The sequence below is a fragment of the Xenopus laevis genome, chromosome 9_10L (assembly GCF_017654675.1).
Source record: "Xenopus laevis strain J_2021 chromosome 9_10L, Xenopus_laevis_v10.1, whole genome shotgun sequence".
NCBI lineage: Eukaryota > Metazoa > Chordata > Amphibia > Anura > Pipidae > Xenopus > Xenopus laevis.
The window spans coordinates 136,094,640-136,118,599 of record NC_054387.1 but is presented as its reverse complement, the minus strand read 5'-3'; the positions used below and the strand labels follow the sequence as shown (position 1 = coordinate 136,118,599).

The window sequence follows — 23,960 nt, the reverse complement described above, 5'->3', positions numbered from 1 at the left end:
AACATGGAAATATATGTCAGTGACAGGAACATAGATTCAGTATATTATATAAATGCCTCCATTACTTTTACTTCCCATGAGGCACCACTTTACCATGGACAGTTTTTTGGTAACTTTAAGAGCCCAATTTCTGTTTCAATGATATACTGTTATAATGATTGACCCCATTCTACATTACTGGTATCACTTATATTGTATTTTATCAGGTGAAACCCTTTTTTAAAATGTGTCTTGTGTGTCTGTTAGTGACCAACTCAGGGAGAGAATTCTACAGCAAATGGAATATCAATATGTCAGTACTTACATACGATAAAGGAACAGTCTAGTCTTTGCTCTTTGGCTCTTCCATCACAGACAAACTTGCAGAACACAGACTTCTTCTTGATCTTTGATGCTTCAGGGGTGAAGCTGAGGGAGGAGGTGACATTGTGTCTCCCGTCTGTCTCTGTTCTGTCTGTTCTTACAGAGAATTCCTGATCCAGCAACATATTCCCTTCTCCTTCTGCCTGGGGCTCATCCTCTGTTATCTCCATCTTCTTCCCATCATTCTCCTCCACTGTCCATATCACCTGGGGGTCCTTAGGGCAGTCAGAGGCCACACAGTACAGAGTCACCTTCTCCCCATCCAACATCTGACTCCTGTGTATGTGACTCACCCGGAATCTCTGGAAATCTAAGGAGAAGTCATTATCTGTCATTGTCTTACTATTTCTATTAGTCCACCCTAGTAACTTGATAAGTGTTCCATCTAAATATAATATACATGGAACGTCCTCTGCTCATTAGTCACTGTCTGTTTGTATTGATCTGTTGTTTATTAGAACAATATATACTGCCAGATGCAGTTTACTAAGAACACGTGCTTGCATCCAGCAAACCTGACATTGGGAATATCTGAATTTGCAATGTTTGCAGCAAACCCTGTGCAAGGAGTGTGAGGTTCTAGTTGTAGTTATTATGTAAAATTACTATATACTGTACAGTTGTTAAACATTTCATTCATTTATATTAAAGTTCATTTAGGCGTAGAAGCCTAAAGGGTCACATTGTGGATGACTGGTAAATATCCCCATTTGTTAGGTTCTAAAATGATCCCTTTAAGAGCCACCCCTTTAAGAGCCACCACGAGGAGTAACCAGCCAGAGGTGGGCTGGACATCCAGGGAGGTTTTAAGGAGGTGAGCAGCAGGTGAATGGGGTAAGAGAGAGTAGGAGATCCATGTAGGAGCTGCCTGATAAATTGCACTGGCTGAATTCCCAGAGACCAGCTTGTTTTAGTCTAATGTTCTAAATAGGAACATTCTGTTGTGTTGAACTTTTGTTGCTAAATACAAGCTCTTTTCTGTTGTCATTATTCTGCTGCTGAAAAAGCTTATTTGAGTTGGAAAAATAAACGGACTGTTTTCCTTCACTCTAGAGTGGCCGACATTTATGGTGCAAATCCCTCTGTGATCCCCCAAACTTCACATTGGTTAAACCTTTCCTTCAAACTACAAAGAACCCCTACAAATGCTTCCTATTGGTTCTGCTGAGCCAACAGCTGACAATTCTCATAATTAGCAAGAAATGATGTAACTAAAGAACATGATTATTCAGTGACTTACATTTCTTCTTGTAAATGAGAAACCAGAGCCCCGCACTGATCCCGGCCATGGTCAGCAGAATGGTGAGAAATATGGCCCCCGCAATGTTCCCTGCAGAATATTTCCCCTCGTTGTCTGGAACACAATCTAGAAGGAACAGCATTGCCTCTAATGAGTCAGTACAGCCCTGTTACAAACATTAATTATACAAAATCTATTCATTATAGAGTTCTAGTTGCTCCTTGCTGTGACCAGGCCCGGACTGGCAATCTGTAAGTTCTGGCAAATGCCAGAGGGGCTGCTATAAGTTGCCATAGAAAATCAGTATTTAGTGGGCTGGTGGGGGCTGTTTGGGCCCCTGTGTGGGCTGACTGGGTCTCTGTGTACCTGAAATGCCTATTTTAATTCTCAGTCTGGACCTGGATGTGGCCCTGGGCTGATCTGGCTACTGAAACACAAGTGAATGGCCAATGGGAAAGAAATGTGTCTCTCTGGTATGTCCTGGTCTGTCATATTGTTCCTTGCAACATGAGCAACTCCATGTTTTCTGCAGAAAACTGCTTTAGAGGAACTTATTGTGAAGACTGAGCTAATAACCAGAAACAGAGTCCTTAGGGATAGAATAAGAACTGTACTTACCTGCAGGGTTGGTCTGAATTCAATATGGCGGCTGGTTATTGGGTATGGGGGGTAATGAAAAGACTTACATTAGGGGATACACTGTGAGTATGATGGGGGTTATACCCAGAACCAGAGCCCTGAGGGATAGAATAAGAACTGTACTTACCTGCTGGGTTGGACTGAATCCAATATGGCAGCTGGTTATTGGGTATGGGGGATAATGTACAGACTTACATTTTGGGATACACTGTGAGTATGCGGGTTATACCCAGAAATATAGTCCCGCAAACTGTGTTTCTGATGAGGCTCCAGACTTTCAAACAATCCCTTAACACTCACTTTTTCATTCAAGTCCGTAACCTAAACCTCTACAACTTGCCCACCCACCTACCCCCTTACTCTTTGCTCACACACTCACAATGAAATGTATTAATTCCAATGCTATGTACAACACCATTGTTCCTGTGTGACAGTTGTGAATTTGCACTGTTTTGCTACGCCAAAAAATCCGGGCGAATAAATTCACCCATCACTAGTTGTGAGGAGACAAAAACATTATAGCCAATGTTATTCACATGAAAAGTAGTGTCTGAAAATATATTATGTAATAAATGCTTTTCCCATACTGTGAAGTTATCAGTTTGGAGACACAGAGGTGAAGCTAATGTTACCTATTCATGGAAACCATCATTTTATCCCAATTACATAATAAAATAGGAATAACCTGGAGATACCTAAAGCTAGGTGAAGTGATTGGAGTATATTAGAGTTGTGGGTAATGTGGTTTGGTGGGACATTTTGCATTACATTTGTAGTTTCATGTAGTGAAGTGAGTAAACAGGACTGTACCACATGTAAACACCCATGGTAAAACCACCCCATAAAGCCCCCCCCACACACACACAAACTGGTTCAAGTAACTATAAGCAAAACTCTTACACTGGCAGGAGCCAAGAGTTTCCCCATGTTGGATAAGAGAAGAGGTCCCCAATCCCAACATTACAGGAATATCTCCCTGAGCTGTTGTAAGAGGAGGTTTGGCTGTTGAGGAACATGTGGATTAGTAGAATATCTTCCTACTCACACTGTTTAGGAGTAAAGTGCTGGTAACTGTACTCAGGGGGGCAAAGTTTATTGAGTACAAATATTTGAGTGATCAATTATAGCTACTGAGATTCAGCAGAGCAAGTTATAACCATTACTTATCTTACCAGGGTGATGCTTAGGGGCCACACAACTAACCAATAGTGGTAGCTAAATTCTGATGAAATAAGAAGCACTACTATGGCTAACGGTAATGGACTCACCACTATACACCAACTGGAGATCCTTGAGAAGAGGCTTTGGCAGAGACTTGTGTTCCACTTGGCAGGAGTAAGTCCCATCATTCTGGCCACCTCCAGGGGCAACACTCAGTGAGTTGTTCAGTGTGTATGTGCCGTCTGCATTGCTCCATGGTCTTAAGTCTTTGTCTATATTAGAGGAATGAGGTATGGGCTTCCCATCTCTGAGCCAAGATACCCCTATATCCACAGGGTAGAACCCACTCACTGAGCAGTAGAGGTTCTCCTCAGATCTACTTATCTTTATCATGGGAACAGCTGTATGAAATGATAAAATAAAAGGGATTTATTTGTGCAAAAGTACAGACCCCCCCCCCCAAACAAATTAAATTTTTTCACATTAAGAGCAAAATTTATATAAGGTACAGGTATGTGCATCTGGTAACTGAGATCTGTAGCTTTGTTTCTTATATGAGAATTAGAAGTCAAGAGAAGAAAACTAATTTAGAAGAGCAAAATACTTCTTTATGTTGGTGCTGTACCAGTGCTACTGGGTTATGCCAAGTACAACAGAGACCAGTTTCTGACTTCTCTATAGGGCCCTTTAGTTTTCTCATAAACACTGTAGCAATTAATATCTAATTATATTAGTTCTACTGATCCTAGTCACTCATTCACAGCTTGACCTCATTCTGTAGCCCATTCTACTATTTCCATGTATTGTTTTTTAGTTTGTACTTATATATGTATGATTATATGATTGATTATATAGAATTTATTGACCCTTTCACTATTTTTGTATCTGAATCTACTCATTGACACCCTATTATTTCATTTTATGTTGAATAATATTTCTATATTATACATCTTATAAAAAAAAACATCATCCAACATTTTGTCTGTCCTGTTCTCCCTCAGTCCTTCGAGATTTTGTGTAATATCTGCCATATTATATTCTTACACTGACACTATTCCTTTTCCTGACTTCTAACATAGGCTGCCATACTACTCATATTCTTGCTGATCTGTTAGAGAAGAAATATTAAGGACACAAATTAGACCTCTGTCCCCATACACTTCTGTATGAATCAAGTACATGATTTGCTGTAATACTTACCTTCAACTTCTAATTTCACCCCTTGTTCTTGTTTTAAACCATAACTCACTCTACACGTGTAGGTTCCCTCATCAGAGACAATTACATTGGAGACTGACAGAGACACAATCCCTTCCTCTATTGTCTGAACATCCAGAGTCAGTCGGGGTTGGAAGATGGTCAGAGTCTTGTTGTACCTAAGAATCTCCTTGTCTCTGAAGATCCAGATAATGGACAACACTGAGTGGTCAACTGGTGGGAAGGTACAAGGGAGAGAAGCTGTAGAACCCAGAAGTGCTTTGTGAGATGAAGGAACTGATACCATTGGTGCAGAACCTGCAGGGAGACATATTGGGTCAGTTCCATGTAAAAATTCTGCCTTGGGTGTTACTTCTTATGGGCATATTTATCGAAATGTGAGTTTAGAGTGTAATATATAAAAACTATTCATTCCTTTTCTATCAAATAGCGAGTTCTAACTTTCACCCATTGATAATTACAATTCAAAAAAAATCCCGTAGGAATGAATAGAATGTGGATGAGTTTTTATTTATTAAGCTCTAAACTAACGTTTGGATAAATCTGCCCCTTAATCATCTTTTCAGCTTTTTCTCATTATTTGTTGTTCACAGATTTCTGCTGAACAAGTAGCACCAATATCACTATACAGTTGTGTGTGTGTCTGTGTGTAACCCTATTGACTCAGATGACAACACAATAAAATCTATACACTATAAGGAGAACCCCCAGCAAAGTCACAGTAATGGAGAAAAGAAAGGTTGTCCGCCATTCAAAACTCTGCAATATATAAGTTAAATGCCTGGAAATATCGACTGAAATAATCATCCACATGAAATCTTTATGGCAATTCCGTAAAGGGCACAGCCCGGGGTGTAACAGAACAAGCAACAAGAGAAATTGTACCTAAAGTATTAAGTTATGTACACAGTGTAATTTAGTTATTTCTAGATGGAAAGGACTATGTTTTTAACTATAATATAGTGTTTTCCTTAGAATTCAAGCCTCATAATGGGCACTAGGGATGTAGCGAACTGCCGATTTGGTGTTTGCGAACGCCGTTCGCGAACACCGGCAAAAAATGCTAAAGTTCGCGGACAGTTCGCGAACTTCGAACACCCGCTAAAATCGTTCGATTCGAACGATCGAAGGATTTTAATCTTCGATAGAAGGATTTTCATTCGAATCAAACGATCGAAGCCATTCGATCGAATGCTTTTCATTCGATCGAATGCTTACAATCGTTCGAACGAATGGAAATCGTTCGATTTTTAGCGGTCGAAGGAATTCGAATGGTCGAATGGTCGAACGACTTGTATTCGAATCGAACGCGAACTCAAAATGCGAACGTTCCCAAACGTTCGCGAACATTCGGCGGACGCGAACGGTCGAAGTTCGCGCGAACTAGTTCGCAGCAGAACAGTTCGCTACATCCCTAATGGGCACATATTAGGGGTTCAAATTATGGTAGAGTGCCAAAACAATGTGGGAAAAGATGTGTTTTCCCTTTAAGTTCACCATAGTAGGAGAGGTAGGCACCAGGAAGGGTGTTACTAAACAGAGAATAGGTTCTTTGTTTAAAAGCTTTGGTTGCCAGGTCCTGGAAGCTGGAGTATTCTGGAAAGAACAGGCAAGCCAGGTACTCCGATCCAGAAGTCCAGCTCATGGATTAGAGCTCACCTTCCACAGGAAGGCTGTCCTGTGGAAAGGTATTTAGTTCTAGTGGGCCTGTAAGGAATCTCGCTCAGAGCAGGACTCAGAGCAGGAAGGACCCCTGCCTGTGTGAGGAACTCCCAGAGGGGCTGGGGGTGCCATTTGCTACTGCAGGGTGCGGAGAGAGGAGACCTAGTGACAGAGGGTCTGTCTGTATGACTCAGGAAAGCCAGGAGGCTGAGCAATCCCCCAGAAGAGTACAGGGGTGACCCCTACTATGTGTTTTCTTACTGGTAGTCCACAAGGGGCCCAGTGTAGTAAGGGAACTCTTCATGTGTAAAGGTAGCGCCCAGTGGGCAGGATTTATTTTTATTATTTGTTTTGTATCCTGAAACGGTCACCCCTGTGTGTAAATAAACTGCCTTAAAGAGAAGAGAAGTGTCTGTCGTGGATCCCGCAGCTTACTATATATATATATATATATATATATATATATATATATATATATATATATATATATATATATATATATATATATATATATATATACACACAGAACATGCAGGAGTTGCCAAACTGTTGTGCAATTTCTATTAATCCTTATGTATCACCTGCTGTGTTACTAAGTTTAAATTAGTAGCAATTTAGGGGCCCAAAGATGTTGGTGAAACAACCTTCATATGAGAATGTATACATATAGTATATCTACTATAGACCTGTAAATAGGAAACAAACAGAGGGGTAACAGTTACATAGTTACATAGTTAAATTGGGTTGAAAAAAGACAAAGTCCATCAAGTCCAACCCCTCCAAATGAAAACCCAGCCCCATACACACACCCCTCCCTACTGTCACATAAATGATATATACCCATATCTATACTAACTATAGAGTTTAGTATCACAATAGCCTTTGTATTATGTCTGTCCAAGAAATCATCCAAGTCCCTCTTATAGTCATTAACTGAATCATCACCCCGGCAGTGCATTCCCCAACCTCACTGTCCTCACTGTGATGAACCCCCTACTCTGTTCCTTTAAATGAAACTTCTTTTCCTCTAGTCTGAAGGGGAGGCCTCTGGTACGTGATTCTCTTTATGGGTAAAAAGGTCCCCTGCTATTTGTCTATAATGTCCTCTAATGTACTTGTAAAGTCTAATCATGTCCCCTCACAAGCGCCTTTTTCCCCCAGAGAAAACAACCCCAACCTTGTCAGTCTCCCCTCATAATTTAACTCTTCCCTCCCTCTAACCAGTTTAGTTGCACTTAGTCTCTGCACTCTCTCCAGCTCATTTATATCCCTCTTAAGGACTGGAGTCCAAAACTGCCCCCATACTCCAGATGAGGCCTCACCAGGGACCTATAAAGAGACACAATTATGTTTCATCCCTTGAGTTAATGCCCTTTTTTATACAAGAACTTTATTTGCTTTAGTAGCCACAGAATGACACTGCCCAGAATTAGACAACGTGTTATCTACAAAGACCCCAAGATCCTTCTCATTTCAGGAAACTCCCAACACACTGCCATTTAGTGTAGAACTTGCATTTATATTATTTTTGCCAAAGTGCATAACCTGCATTTATCAACATTGAACCTCATTTTCCAGTTTGCTGCCCAGTTTTCCAGTTTAGACAAATCACTGTGCAAAGTGGCAGCATCCTGCATGGAACCTATAGTTCTGCACAATTTAGTCTCATCTGCACAAATAGAAACAGTACTTTCAATGGCCACCTCCAGGTCATTAATAAACAAGTTGAAATGCAAGGGACCTAGTACAGAGCCCTGCGGTACTCCACTAACAACACTGGTCCAATTAGAAAATGTTCCATTTACCACCACTCTTTGTAGTGTATCTTTTAGCCAGTTCTCTATCCAGGTACAAATACTATGTTCCAGGCCAACATTCCTTCATTTAACCAGTAACCTTTTGTGTGGCACTGTATCAAATGCTTTAGCAAAGTCTAAGTAAATCACATCCACTGCCATCCCAGAATCCAGGTCCCGGCTCACCTTCTCATAAAAAGAAATTAAGTTAGTCTAGCAAGATCTATTATGCATAAAACCATGCTGGCACAAACTCATAGTATTATGATTTGCTATGAAGTCCAGTATCTTATCCTTTATTAACCCTTCAAAAAGCTTTCCTTTCTAACTGGCCTATAGTTTTGAGGCTGAGAACGGGATCCTTTTTTGAATAGAGGCACCACATTAGCAATTTGCCAGTCTCTCGGCACTATGCCAATGAAAAATTAAGTAAAGGGGTTTGGCAATCACAGAGCTCAGCTCGCTAAGTACCCTGGGATGAATACCATCTGGCCCCGGACCTTTGTTAACCTTAACATGTTCTAGTCTCTTTTGAATTTCATCACGTGTGAACCATGCATCATTAGTTGTATTACTAGAATTGGGACTGTTAAGAAGGAAACCTTCACTTAATGGTTCCTCATTTGTGTAGACAGATGAAAAATATGAGTTCAGAATCTGCGCTTTTATTTTGTTTTCATCAACCAGCTGACCCCCCTCTGATAGTTAGGGTCCCACCCCTTCCTGCTTAATTTTTTTACTATTAACATATTTAAAAAATAATTTTGGATTTTTTTTTGTTTTAGTCAGTCAGTCAGTACCAGCCTGACACTCACACACTGGGTATAGGAAACAGACAGAGGGGTAACATCAGTAAGTACCAGCCTGGCACTCACACACTGGGTATAGGAAACAGACAGAGGGGTAACATCAGTCAGTACCAGCCTGGCACTCACACACTGGGTATAGGAAACAGACAGAGGGGTAACATCAGTAAGTACCAGCCTGGCACTCACACACTGGGTATAGGAAATAGACAGAGGGGTAACATCAGTCAGTACCAGCCTGGCACTCACACACTGGGTATAGGAAACAGACAGAGGGGTAACATCAGTCAGTACCAGCCTGGCACTCACACACTGGGTATAGGAAACAGACAGAGGGGTAACATCAGTCAGTACCAGCCTGGCACTCACACACTGGGTATAGGAAACAGACAGAGGGGTAACATCAGTCAGTACCAGCCTGGCACTCACACACTGGGTATAGGAAACAGACAGAGGGGTAGGATCAGTCAGTACCAGCCTGGCACTCACACACTGGGTATAGGAAATAGACAGAGGAGTAACATCAGTCAGTACCAGCCTGGCACTCACACACTGGGTATAGGAAACAGACAGAGGGGTAACATCAGTCAGTACCAGCCTGGCACTCACACACTGGGTATAGGAAACAGACAGAGGGGTAACATCAGTCAGTACCAGCCTGGCACTCACACACTGGGTATAGGAAACAGACAGAGGGGTAACATCAGTCAGTACCAGCCTGGCACTCACACACTGGGTATAGGAAACAGACAGAGGGGTAACATCAGTCAGTACCAGCCTGGCACTCACACACTGGGTATAGGAAACAGACAGAGGGGTAACATCAGTCAGTACCAGCCTGGCACTCACACACTGGGTATAGGAAACAGACAGAGGGGTAGGATCAGTCAGTACCAGCCTGGCACTCACACACTGGGTATAGGAAACAGACAGAGGGGTAACATCAGTCAGTACCAGCCTGGCACTCACACACTGGGTATAGGAAACAGACAGAGGGGTAACATCAGTCAGTACCAGCCTGGCACTCACACACTGGGTATAGGAAACAGACAGAGGGGTAACATCAGTCAGTACCAGCCTGGCACTCACACACTGGGTATAGGAAACAGACAGAGGGGTAACATCAGTCAGTACCAGCCTGGCACTCACACACTGGGTATAGGAAACAGACAGAGGGGTAACATCAGTCAGTACCAGCCTGGCACTCACACACTGGGTATAGGAAACAGACAGAGGGGTAACATCAGTCAGTACCAGCCTGGCACTCACACACTGGGTATAGGAAACAGACAGAGGGGTAGGATCAGTCAGTACCAGCCTGGCACTCACACACTGGGTATAGGAAACAGACAGAGGGGTAACATCAGTCAGTACCAGCCTGGCACTCACAAACAGACAGACAGACAGAGATCTCAGTATAAGCTCTGGAGGATACAATATATCAGGGAGTATCTGCAGCAGAATCACTCCCCCGTCCACATCTCACGCCCCCATTACCCAGCATGCACAGAGATACATTATATCCAGTAACACTTACACACTGAGCTGCAGCAAATCCAGCAGAGAAGGAAGATTTTATCCAGCGCCATCTCCCTGCTCCCTCTGAATGTCTGGGATATGAGCAACTGTTACTTTCACTTTGACATTCTCACACAACAGAAAGGGAGGAAGCTCTGTGTATTGGAAGTGGAGTGTCCCTTCCCCCTCATTGAGATAAAGAAATCACTGAATTCTCTAACAGTTGTTGAGATCAGGGCCGGGCCAAGGTATTTTGGTACCCGAGGCAAGGGCTTCATTCAGCGCCCCCTCCCCCCATTCAGCATTACCATTTCCCACCTTACCATTACGGTTTTATTTTTTAATAAAGAAATCTTACAACACATTAATGAATGAAAGTTTTCATTTCTATAAATACAAATATGTAATGTCGACAAACAAAAATTAGGTACATTAACCTTTTAACCTTTTAGAGCCACTCGCTCTGTTCCTGTTCGATCCCCTGCCCCTCGGCAATGAGCAGAGCGGGGGATTGAGTGGCCCCTGGGGTGCGATCACCCAGGGGCCCCAAGGCAGTAGCAGACATGTGAGTCCTACGTGTTCTATTGCTGAAAGTCGGCTGATCTCTTCGTGGGACCATTTTTCAGTGATCTGCAGCCTATTCCCCAGGTTAGTGTAACACTAACACACAAACAAACACAGAAACACACTTATTACACTATTATTCACATATACATTTTTGGGGATTGGGGGGCACACACACTCGGGGGGGTCACACAATTTACCCATTGTACACGCACATATGCTGTTGTTTTTTTTCTTACCACATTGTTGTTGTTTTTTGGCTAAAAAAATGTTTTATTGCCATTGCGAATATCATATTTGCTAGCCGTACTGTGCAATACATTTTGTATGTTATTTCAGTGATTGTATTGCAGTTTTGGGGATTTTGGTGCATTTTTAGCCATTTTATTGCATTTTCAGCTCTGCATAGGTGTTGCTTGCTTTTTTCTGTCTGTAAAACCTATTTTGCCAAGCTAAAATATTCAAAATGTGATTCTCATGGCTTATTACACTAGTCTGGGGGGAAAAAGCATTGATTTTTGTGGTTGTATTGGATTTTAGTAATTTATTTGCATTTCACACTTTTGTCTTATTTTGTTTTGCCTTGTAAATTTGATCTACTATATATCCATCGGGGGGTCTCTGTGTGCCACATAGTTTGGTAAATCTATGCAAATTGGGCATCAAAGTGTTTTATGTTTTATGCTGATATGTTACAAAATATGGGCCATATAATGGGGTAAAATTCAAGCTTTGCGACAATTTTCAAAAATTAGATAAAAACCGTTAAGTTTAGCATTGTTTTACAGTTTGGCAGTTTGCAGTAGAAACACATATGTACCCATATTGGATTCGTCTGAATGTGTACTTTCTGAAAATATATGGTTTACTAGGGTCTCCATACTGTAAGGGGGTCTTATAGGCATAATACACATACCGGTGCTTATATTGAAGCAGTGTCATACGTGAAAATTCATATGTACTACTTTCCTTTGGGGGTCTCCGTATGACACCTAGTTTGGTAAAACTTTTCATATCGGGCATCAAATTGTTTAGTAGACCCCTGACATTCATATTTAGGATTTTTCTGGTATGTTACAAAATGTGGGGTATATAATGGGGAAAAATGCAAGCTTTGTGACTATTTGCTGTTTGGTGATTTGCAGTAGAGAGATGTAATTACCTGCTTTAGATTTCAAGGGTCTCCTCACTGTTAGGGGGTCTCATGGCACATAATATACATACCAGGAGCTTATATTGTGGTAGCCAGAGTGTCATACGTGAAAATTCATATACACTGTTTGAAATTGGGGCGTCTTTGTATGCCACCTAGTTTAGAAAATCTATGCAAATTGGGCATCAAACTGTTTAGTAGACCCCCGTGTTGATATTTAGGATGCTTTATGCTGGTAATGATACATGGACAATACGATACTGGAAAGTTGAAGCTTTGAGGCAATTTTCAGTTATTTCACCAAAACCGCCAAATTTAGGAAAGCCTTGCGTAGTTTGGAGCAGAAAGACATGGGTACCCATTTTAGATTCAGCAGAATGTGTTCTTTCCAAAAATATATGGGTTTGGGGGGTAAACATATATTTCTGTGTTTTTACCCCACAAGAATGCAGTCAATGTGTTGATTATTCATTAGCTGAAGTTTCCCAATAGGAATATTTGTATGCACTAACTTCATTTTGGGGCCTCTAAATGCCAGATACTTTGGTAAACCTATGTACAATGGGGATCAAACTGTTCACTGGACCCCTGGCAATCATATATAGGGTGCTTTTTCTTGGTACATTATGATAAATGGGCGATATGATGTTGTAAAGTTGAAACTTTGAGGCAATTTTCAGATATTCGGTAAAACCTACAATTTTGAGAAAGCCTTGCGTCTCTGTAGAATGTAGCCGCAAGGCATGGGTACTCATTTTAGATTCTGTAGAATGTGTACTTTCCAAAAATATATGGTTTTGGCGGGTAAATGTGTTGATTTTTCAGGAGCTGAAGTAAAGTCCTGAACAATTTGGATGCACTAACTTCATATTGGAGTCTCTAAATGGCAGATACTTTGGTAAACCTATGCACAATGGGAATCAAACTATTCAGTGGACCCCTGGTAGTCAGGCTGCTTTTTCTTGGTACCTAATATAGTGTGGGATATGCGGAGCAGCAAAATAAAACCTTTGAAGTGATTTTTCGGAATTTTGAATTGTTTTTTATAAAAACCACTACGTTCAGACAAGCTTTGGTGGTTGGTAGTTAGTAGTAGAGAGACATAGTTACCTATTTTGGAATCAGTAGAATGTGTACTTTTCAAAAATATATGGTTTTCTGGGGTAAACCTACTGTTTCAGGATTTTTTTGCCTTGGACTCTATAGCATGCCATTTTCTGCCTTAGTGCTTTCAAAATTCAGTAATATACTGCAGGGAGCAGGGATGGGCGAATTTGACCCGCTTCGCCAAAAATTCGCCGCCGGCGAAATGTCGCAGACGCCCATTAAAGTCTATGGGCGGCAAAAATTTTTTATTGCGCGGCGAAATTATTTTGTCGCGCGTCTTTTGTTTTTTGACGCACGTCTCCATACAAGTCTATGGGCATCATTTTTTCTCGCGAAACGAGGCGAAAAAATTCGCCCATCCCTAGCAGGGAGCTTTTGCTGTACAGAAGTCCTAAATCTCCCTAAAACTATACATATCTGGTATTGGCACGTTCGAGAGACATAAGACTTTCCAAATCAGTTGGATTTTCATGTGTAAAATTAAAAAATATTCTGGTATAAACTCATATATTATGAAAAATAGGAATTTGTCTTTTTCTTTTGGTATTTAGCGCTATAAATCTTTTTGCAGAGGTGGAAATACATGAAAACTCAGGCAGTTTTAGAAAGCTTAGTTTCTCCTGAAAAAAAAAACAATGTATAGTTTTCCTAGGTAAACTATAGGTTTCCCCTCAGAAAATGCTACTAAAGTGAGAGAGCACAAAATGTTTCAAAAATGTCTCACATTACGCATAACCAAAATGTGAAATTCTGCTGGTTAAAAATGTAAGAAAAACCAACACACCTGGAATGTCCTCAACTCCTATGTACATACCTCCAACATTTCGGAAATAGAAAAAGGGACAAAAAGATTTGCCAAAATGTTTTTGACCTTGCCCATTGTGTGGCCACACCCCCTAATTACCATGTTCATTTTACAAAATTGGGCAGGTTATGGAAGTTTGAACACATTTCTGTGTTTTTTATGTGTTACAGTTTTGCTAATGAAGGTGAATTGCCCTTTATGCTGCAAGTCACATGTCCCCCAAGACACCTGCTTATCTTAAATTGTTACAATTGTTTATTTGCTTATCTTAAATTGTTACAATTGTTTCTTTGCTTATCTTAAATTGTTACGATTGTTTCTTTGCTTATCATAAATTGTTACAAATGTATCTGTGGAGTTGTCATGTATTCTGGGCTCTCTGCCAAAAAATTCAATTAAGTTAGAAACGTATCTTTTTCTGGCTGTTCTGTGCCGGAGATCACAGAGAAAGTTGGGACATTTCAAAATCAGGACTGTCCCGCAAAAAACAGCCCAGTTGGGAGGGATGTATTTAGTACAAAACCTCCGGCACAGGGAGTATTTTCAGTGCCACAAACAAGGGAAACCAAAATACACCCCTTACCCCCTCTTCAACCCCAGCAACTGCCATAATACAGTTCCCCTTGATAGAAACAGGAGGCACCTGCAGGAGGGCAGCCTCTCAGCTTAAGTTTGTATTAAACACATTTCAACAAGCAAAGCGAGTGTTTGTTTCTTTAACAGGTTAGACCAGAGTATTCAGGAAGGGAATATAATTCTGGTCTATTAACTCTTACACTTACACAGAGACCTACCTAGAGAGAGTGAGGGAAGGAGGTCACATGACAGGAAGTGAAGTATATATATTTCCTGGCCATCCCCCGTCAACATGAAAATTCACTAATGGGTTAATCTCCTGCTACTCCCAGCCTGGACAGAAGATAGTTAATTTTAAGAAGCCATAAAGCCCACCCCCTCCTGGCTCACATCAGTCTTTTTCTTCTGTCCCAGCCTGGGCATAGTGTGAGAGGGTTAACAGTTTAAACTAACTCTCTTTTCTTATTTACAGGACAAGAAAGTACTCACTTATTTGCCAAGTTGTAGATTACCGGGTGCAGTTTTGTTTCTGGAGGTTCTTTCTCCACCCATAGCCCCTGTTCCGTATTGATAACTGCGTTGTCAGGAAGGGGACCCTGTGCGGCCGGGGTATTATTGCTGCTGCTTTGCAGTGTCTGCTGGTGCTTTGCACAACCTGTATGGAAAGCTGTTTGGCCCCAATCTGGATTTTCCTTGCTGCTGCTGCTACATGAGCACTATGAGGATCTGGCTGCATCTAAAAGAGCCGCTCCAAACACTGCCGAGTGAGTACCAGGCTTTGCACTTTGAAAAAATAAGAACCTCCAGAGTGTTCTGCTTATTATACATTCTACTACTCCTACTTCTGATGAGCCCAGTAAAAGTGGGTAAGTGAGATTCAGAAGCATTTAACAAGTCTGCAATGAAGGGCATAGGATTTGTAATACATTTTCATTGAATATCTTTCTAAGAAGGTGAATTGTTTCACATTATGCAGCCATTCCTTCCACCTCCTTGCCAGATCAGGAGTATTTAATTAAGAGAGCAGTATCCCAAACTCTTAAAGAGACAGTGCTTCTGCTTAAGATCTCTCTGTGCCTATCAAGATTTTCTCTATCTAGGAAATTTCCTTTAATATAGGGCCAGCAGCTAAGCTCAGTTGCCATGGTCTGCTATTAAAGAAAGCTACAGCTGTACTCATTTGCCTTGTAGAAAAATCAAAGATGCACCTTTTATACAGCTTAAGAAGGGGGGCTGAGAGAGAGATCTTGCTATTTGACCAAAAGCTTTTAATCCCCTTATTAAGACTGTTAAATGTACCCTCAACCTGGAGGAGTTTGACCAACTAACTACTTCTCTTCTTTTTCCAAGGGCTCAGACCTTGTGGCACAGCGCCTGGTTTACGGCTGTGGAGCTTTGAGTTCGAATACCGGCTGTGATCCTTTGATGAATACTTAAGTGCCAGATTTTATTCAGGCAGAGTAGTTTAAAATCTCCAAAAGAGTTCTGGTTGAGAGAGAAGTGTAAGAGCTTTATTCTTTTTTTCAGGTGAGACGAGTGGATCTGATGGCAGACTCCAATGGCTAGATTAGCTAGGAAGGCGACTTTGCCAATAGATGACATTTCAGCACTGAAACATCCCAGGAATTAAAGAAATGTTATATGTCTCCTGGATGGCCTATAGCCGACTGTAGCTCTGTGGCAGTTACAAAGGCCGTTCTATGTGGGCAAAGAATCTGGAACAAGTCATTGAGGATAAAGTTCCCAGAAAAAAACAAAAAACAAACTAATTATTTAATAAAACTTAAAAGGTCTGGACGACTTCAGAATAAGCCTCTCTAGAGCTTGTCCAGCTGTCAGCTTGCTCTTTATCATTGAAGTAATCGAAGTGGAACATATAGAACAGAAACTTACCCGACCCGTGTCTTTCTGTGAAATATCAAAGAAACCATAATTACGGAATGTGTCTAAACATTAACCATTTGTGTGACATTTGTGGGAATATCTGTCCGTGATTTAACACAACAACAATAAAAATAACCTAAACGTGTGTGGCATATATCCTAGTTATAAATATATAGCCCTATTAAATTTACGTGAAATCACTAAAAAGTAGAAGTTAACAAAATACTTAAATCTATCAGGTGCTGTTCGTGCACAATTTATATAACAAAAATCATTTAAGACATAATAATAGAATTTAAATGTTAAGTTTAGTGAAGCGGAACTCAAAAATGTAGATCTAACGTAAAGAAAAAAGGTGGGATCTAAATAGAGCAAGTCAAATCAAACTTTATATTTAAACCCGATGGTTGCCGCGTGTTTAAAGTAAAAATCCAAAAGGCTTCTCTGTGTAGCAATTTAGTTGTTAAATCACCACCTCTATTCGGAGGCTTGATCTTTTCAATCCCTTGAATGGTAACCTGCGAAATATCACCACTATTACAAGCTGTAAAGTGACGTGAAACTACCGAGGTGTTGCTACATGAGACTGGTTGATATGCTCTCTCATCCTACATTTTAAATTTCTACTCGTACAGCCTACACATTGTAGTTTGCATGTCAGACATGTAAGTAAGTATACTACAAACTTAGGGGCCAATTCATTAACTTCGAGTGAAGGATTCGAAGTAAAAAAACTTAGAATTTCGAAGTGTTTTTTTGGCTACTTCGACCATCGAATGGGCTACTTTGACCTTCGACTACGACTTCAAATCGAATGATTCGAACTAAAAATCATTCGACTATTCGACCATTCAATAGGCGAAGTACTGTCTCTTTAAGAAAAAACTTCGACCCCCTAGTTCGCCACCTAAAAGCTACCAAACCCAATGTTAGTCTATGGGGAAGGTCTATAAAATCCTATTATTAGTCCGTCTTAGTGTTCCAGCATAGATTTAATTACATGACAATAGAAATTTAAGGTAGAAATCAATTCAAAGAGGGCATTTTAGATAATATTGCTTAAACTGAAATTATTTATATGGGTGCTATTTTCACTCCTTGACTCTTCAATCCAGTAAATGAACTTCCGGCATTCCATTTATCGCTTATTAATTCAAATGAATTGAGAAATTGTATAAAGCGGATGTGTTCGAATTCATTTCAAGGGTTAAATTGTTTGTGTTGTTATAGTCAGGGTTAATTAACAGTGTTTTTTCAATTAAATAATTAATGAAGTAATGTCCGTTTTTTAGATATAAATAAGCCAATGGGCACCCCTGAGTGTTTTGCCTATGACTACGTATCGTGGATACAAAACGCGTCAGGTGTTTTGCTTTTAACCAGTTGAAATACATTTTTGATTTTACCCTTTGTGTGGACCTGGAGTGCTCGCCGACTTTGTACATATTGCTACTCACCTCAAGCTACGGGCTCGGGGCGATGCACGGCCACCCCCTTCATTTGGTCAGTACCCCCTGCTTGTATTCCCTCAGCAAGTAAGCGGCAACAGCTGACCCAGGAGCGGGACCCGGGGTTCATATACTGTACACCCGGGTCACTGTGTTCAATGGGTGAGCAGATTTTTATTCTTGGGATGGACCGCTCCTATATATACTGTATATTAAACTAATAATGCTTGCATTTGGCAAAGTTCCATTAGCGGTAACCCCTTGACGACTGATAAATACATTTTAGACGAGCTGGATGGAGCAAAAACCCCCCTTTTCTTTCTCTCCAAGAGATTGGCTAGCCTCTTTAGATTAAAGATGTTTATTTGCATGTGTCCATTGCTTTAGAACACCACAGATTTCTACAATTTTGTCTCTAAGACCAACATTACCAATTTTACTGTCTTCGCATTGAACTTGCTACTTCTCCCAGAACTTTAACCTAAGTTCTTGTTGTGATAATAGCCAAGCTAAAGGGCAGGAGAACATAGAGATCTACCATTACCTGGATGATTTACTTTAGGGGTGAGTGATCCAGCCACATCACCATCCATCTCATAAAAAGGCGGTTTTAGAGAAGTTTGGCTGGATCATAAGGGTAGCCAAAAGTCAGATGATACCATGCCACAAAAATGGCATACCTTGGAGCTCAAATTGACACCTGTCCTTCAGGTAATGCAATTTTGGGAGAGGTCATTCACATCTGTGAAGTAATTCGTGATCATTCTGGGCCTTCTGATTTCAACTATAAACTTGGTGAAATGGACCAAATGGAGGATGAGGTCTATTCACTTATTTTCTCAGGCAGTAGGATCCTATAGCTTGAAACTGGCAATTCAGATCATCATGGAGTGCAAGAGACATCTAGCCTGTTGGAAAATGCCCAGCAATCCCTGCAAGTACTTTCCCATCGGGAAACCAGCTTGGATAGAGGTGTTCACAGATACCTCAGGGGCAGGTAGAAGACCTTTTCCGAGATACTGACCAATATCCTGGAGCTCAGTGTGTTTCTCCTAGGGTCTGCAGTGAAGATCAGACAATGCAGTGGCTGCATCTTATTTTAGAAATCAAGGGGAACAAGGATTAAGTTCTTGCTCAAAGAGACTGTCCCAATCATGGAATGGGTTTAGATCCACCTTCAAGATTTAACTGCTCTGTACATTCCAGGAGCGAATTAAAATTGAGGCAGATTATCTCAGTCAGCATCTATTGGGACTGTCCGGAGCTGAATATGATGGCGATAGATCTGAACTCCAAGCTTCAGATCTTCCTTTTCAGAGTCCCTTGTGTGGGACTGTGGCAGTGGATGCCTTCTCCCAGAGTTGAGAGGGTCTGTTTGCTTACATCTTTCCTCCAGTACAGATAATATTGAGAATCCTGCAAAGGATCTTATTATCAAGGATGGACATGATGACCATTCTTCCACTTGGCACAGAAGACCTTGGTATCTACTCCTGAGAAGTCAATTGTGTTTGTTACTGCTTCCACATCAGAGGTCTCCTTCTCCAGGGCAGTTGGAAGCATCCAAACCCAATCACCAACTGATGGTGTGGAGGTTGAAAGGAGGATCCTAAGAGAGTATAAATGTTCTGATCAGGTCAAACCCTTATCAATGCCAGGAAATGCAATACAAATTGTAAATAGTATAAAGCATGGCAGATATTCTCTTACTGGGCTGTTGAGATGCATCTTAATCCATAACACCATCTGCAGTGGATATCCTGAAGTTTCTTAACACAGGGCTACAAAAGAGTCTGAGTCTCAGCACTCTGAAAGACCAAGTCTCTGCATTGTTGGCTATTTGGAGAAGAGCTGGTTGAGAGATCCATTAGTAGATACGTTTTTCCAATCAAAACTCAAAATTTGTCCACCGACGAACTGGTCTATATGTCCAACCTGGGGTCTTCCTCTTGATCTGAGATCCCTCTCTACTGCACGACTGAGCATTTAGATCAAGTTCTTTGTGGTTGCTTACTCCTAGTTAGCTGTGATGTCAAACTTTTTGACGTCAGCCCTTCGAGGGCCAGGCCCTTCAATAGATGCTCCTTACAGGATGTTCCATGAGGAGAAAGTATTTCTCAGACTAATTACTATCCTGCCTTAAGTTGTTTCTAAGTTCCACATTAATTAACCAATTATATTGCTGTCCTTGGAGCCTCCAGCATCCTCTTGGGACGAGGATTCAAATATAGATATAGTCTTACAATGTTTTGAGATTTATTCAGAAGAGAAGACTTCAGAAAGTCTAGAATACTGTTTGCTGTGCCAGCAGGAAGGAGAAAAGGGGAACTTGCCTCCAAGTCTACTCTTCCTGGATAGTCAAGACCAGTGCTGTCCAATTTACATGGTACAGAGGGCCGGAATTTTTCTAATCTACATGGTAGAGGGCCGATAATGGAAGCCAATTTTAGCCACTCCCTGTTTTTAGACCACACCCACTTTAAACCACACCCATGTTACCGCAAGACCATGCCCACATTAATAACACACCAAAAAACCAGATGGTTAGTGCTCCCTGCAGGGATCAGGGCTGGAACTAGGGGTAGGCAGAGTAGGCGGCTGTCTAGGACGCCATCAGTGAGGTGTACACTTTTAATGGGGTTTTTTTTTTCTTTTTTTTCAAGAGTTTATTTAATCATTTGTTTCAGTAATCATGGTCACTCAGTTGTGTGGAACCCCCCTCCTTCACCTTCTCCCTCTTGACAGCAAGTAATAGCTCCTTCTGTGAGGTTTGGCAGTGTGTATATGCGTCAATGATGTCACTGATGTGTTGGGTGACAGAGAGAGGCAGAGAGCTGGGGGGCTGCTTGGTGTGACTCTCGCTGCTCTCAGACTTGCACTGAACTCAAGACTTTCTTTCTATTACTGTAAAGTGTGAAGCTTCCTACTGGCACAGCCATGTACAGATTTGGGGCCCATATATTTGCTGTTGCTGTTGGGCTGGGCGCTGGCACATACCCATAAATCCATATGCCTCCTCCTCCCCTGTGTATAATACAGTACCCCAGCATATGATTAAACACCTTAGGGGCCACTAACAATAATTTTCAAATGTTAACAAACCCCCAGCACAAATACCAGACTTACGTTCCATAGGGATCATAGGTTAGACAGAGTATGTCACACACAGGGAGCAAAGAGCAGGCAAAGTATGAGACACACAGGGAGGGAAGACAGAAGAGAGCAGGAGACAGGGAAAGCTCTCAGTCTAATATGTACTACATACAGTGACACAGTGCTGGGGCCCCATTAGCATTTTGTATAAAGTCTGAACAGGAGAACAATGTGGCAGTTTCAGTCTGGGTCTCAGGTAGAACAGTACAGGGGCTTTAGGATATAAACAATAGAGGGGTCTCAGGTAGAACAGTACAGGGGCTTTAGGATATAAACAATAGAGGGGTCTCAGGTAGAACAGTACAGGGGCTTTAGGATAGAAACAATAGAGGGGTCTCAGGTAGAACAGTACAGGGGCTTTAGGATAGAAACAATAGAGGGGTCTCAGGTAGAACAGTACAGGGGCTTTAGGATAGAAACAATAGAGGGGTCTCAGGTAGAACAGTACAGGGGCTTTAGGATAGAAACAATAGAGGGGTCTCAGGTAGAATAGTACAGGGGCTTTAGGATATAAACAATAGAGGGGTCTCAGGTAGAACAGTACAGGGGCTTTAGGATATAAACACTAGAGGGGTCTCAGGTAGAACAGTACAGGGGCTTTAGGATAGAAACAATAGAGGGGTCTCAGGTAGAACAGTACAGGGGCTTTAGGATATAAACAATAGAGGGGTCTCAGGTAGAAAAGTACAGGGGCTTTAGGATAGAAACAATAGAGGGGTCTCAGGTAGAACAGTACAGGGGCTTTAGGGTATAAACAATAGAGGGGTCTCAGGTAGAACAGTACAGGGGCTTTAGGATAGAAACAATAGAGGGGTCTCAGGTAAAACAGTACAGGGGCTTTAGGATAGAAAAAATAGAGGGGTCTCAGGTAGAACAGTACAGGGGCTTTAGGATATAAACAATAGAGGTGTCACAAGTGTGAACAATACAGGGGGATCACAGTCTGAATTTGAGGATTAAACAATAAAGGGGATTAATCTGAATATGAAGATTAAACAATACAGGGGCCAGTTAATCTTTGTACTGATACCATTTAAACCTTATATATGGTAATCAGACACAGCAGGCAGACTTTGAAATGGAGGCCACATAAAGGGGGGTCCCCAGTTGGACAGCCCTGGTCAAGACCATATCAAGGGCTTGTAAATAGCAGGGTAACTATTTGCCTAGGGGAGTAAGGTACATTAGACACTTGGTGTGGCCTCATGGGCATCAGAGCCAGGGGGCTCTGCTGAGGGTGAAGTCCCTGGTCCACCTTCTGCTCCCCCTCCACCCCCTGAAGCTCCTCAACATCGGAAGGGCATGGAAGGGGACACGGTCCTTTCCGAGGGGGACAAACGTCCCTAGCTCCAGTCTGTATCATTTTCCAACTGACACTGGCCTCTTTGCCTATTTTCTCCTGGTAACAAACTTTGCCCTATTGACGCTTCAGGTATCACTTTGTCCGTTACTCAGCGATGGGACTGACTCCCAAACAACACATCCCATTGTTTACTCTGTGCTCCATTCTCATCACTGAGGGGTCAATTTTAACATTTATTAGAACCCTTTCCAATTACATCTGGAAAAGCATTTCAACACATCTAAGTGCATTTGCTCTAACATATGTATATACGTATGGTGTTATCAGCAGCAAGGTGTGCCATATCTAACATCCATTGGTGCTCTTTCTAATAACATCTGGAAAGCACTTACAAACATCACAAAGTGCATTTGCTCTAACATATGTATATACGTATGGTGTTATCAGCAGCAAGGTGTGCCATATCTAACATCCATTGGTGCTCTTTCTAATAACATCTGGAAAAGCACCTACAAACATCACAAAGTGCATTTGCTCTAACATATTTCTATGGTGATGCTGCAGTGTTGCCCAACACATTCACTTGGCCAAAAAATGTTACCTGTAAGGGTCAATGAATTCCAGTCATTGCAAGTTTATGACTACACTTTTTATTGTGTATTTATCACTAGTGCAGTGTTGCTTCAAAGGTAACATATGCTAATCAAGCTCAGTATTGTATGTGTTTTACATGTTATGTGCATTCATGTAACAATGGCCTGTGTTCTGCAACGTCCAAGTGAAAACAGTGTACCTTGTGCTTTGCACTATGAAGTATTGTTGGCTACCTATGGCCTACATTGACTACTCAGCACTCATAATATGTGCTATTGCTTACTACTAACTCCTCCTCCTCCTCCTGTGGTACTTAAATAGCAAGTCCCAGGTATATGATATGCCTTAAAGGCACAAAGCGTTGGTTGTTACTTTGTACTATAAAGTATTGTTGGCTACCTTTGGCTACCCAGCAATCATAATATGTGCTATTGCCTACTACTATCTCCTCCACCACCTCCTCCATCTGTGGTACTTAAATAGCAAGTCAAAGGTATATGATATGCCTTAAAGGCACAAAGTGTTGGTTGTTACTTTGCACTATAAAGTATTGGCTACCTATGGCCTACTTTGGCTACCCAGCACTCTTAAAGGCACAAAGCGTTGTTTTTTACAATGAACTTGCAACTATTCCAACACATTACCTGGCCATTACCTGCTGATACTTTCAAACATCCCATATTGTCATATATTGACAAGTGTCATTTGTAAATCATATTGATTGTTATATCCTTGTTTTGTACACAGGGCTCCTCAATGCCAAACTTTTTTTGTCTTCTTTAATTTATATTAACTTGCCCAGCATGGACACAGGGGTACATTATGAATCTCATGCAAGAAATAGTTGCCCGTAACCCACTAAACCCTTTGTAAAGCTCTGGCCTTTAGTTCTCAATGGGGGCTGCTATATATTGAAATGAATGTTGAGACCACATTCCTCCTGTGTGTTACAGTTCGGCTTCATGTTTCA

The 23,960-nt window shown here is 41.3% G+C and overlaps 1 protein-coding gene across 1 annotated transcript in view; it reads right to left on the bottom strand.

The window, feature by feature from the left end:
• LOC108703823 overlaps window positions 1-10,565 on the bottom strand; it is a 45,398-nt gene extending 34,833 nt beyond the window's left edge. The window contains exons 1-5 of the mRNA XM_018240128.2: window positions 10,423-10,565; window positions 4,604-4,918; window positions 3,511-3,804; window positions 1,604-1,729; window positions 305-673 (exon numbers count right to left, since the gene is read on the bottom strand). Of these exons, the coding sequence (XP_018095617.2) occupies window positions 305-673; window positions 1,604-1,729; window positions 3,511-3,804; window positions 4,604-4,918; window positions 10,423-10,474 (1,156 nt within the window). The 5' untranslated portion in view covers window positions 10,475-10,565. The remainder of the gene's footprint in view (window positions 1-304; window positions 674-1,603; window positions 1,730-3,510; window positions 3,805-4,603; window positions 4,919-10,422) is intronic.
• Between the last annotated feature and the right edge of the window lie 13,395 nt (window positions 10,566-23,960).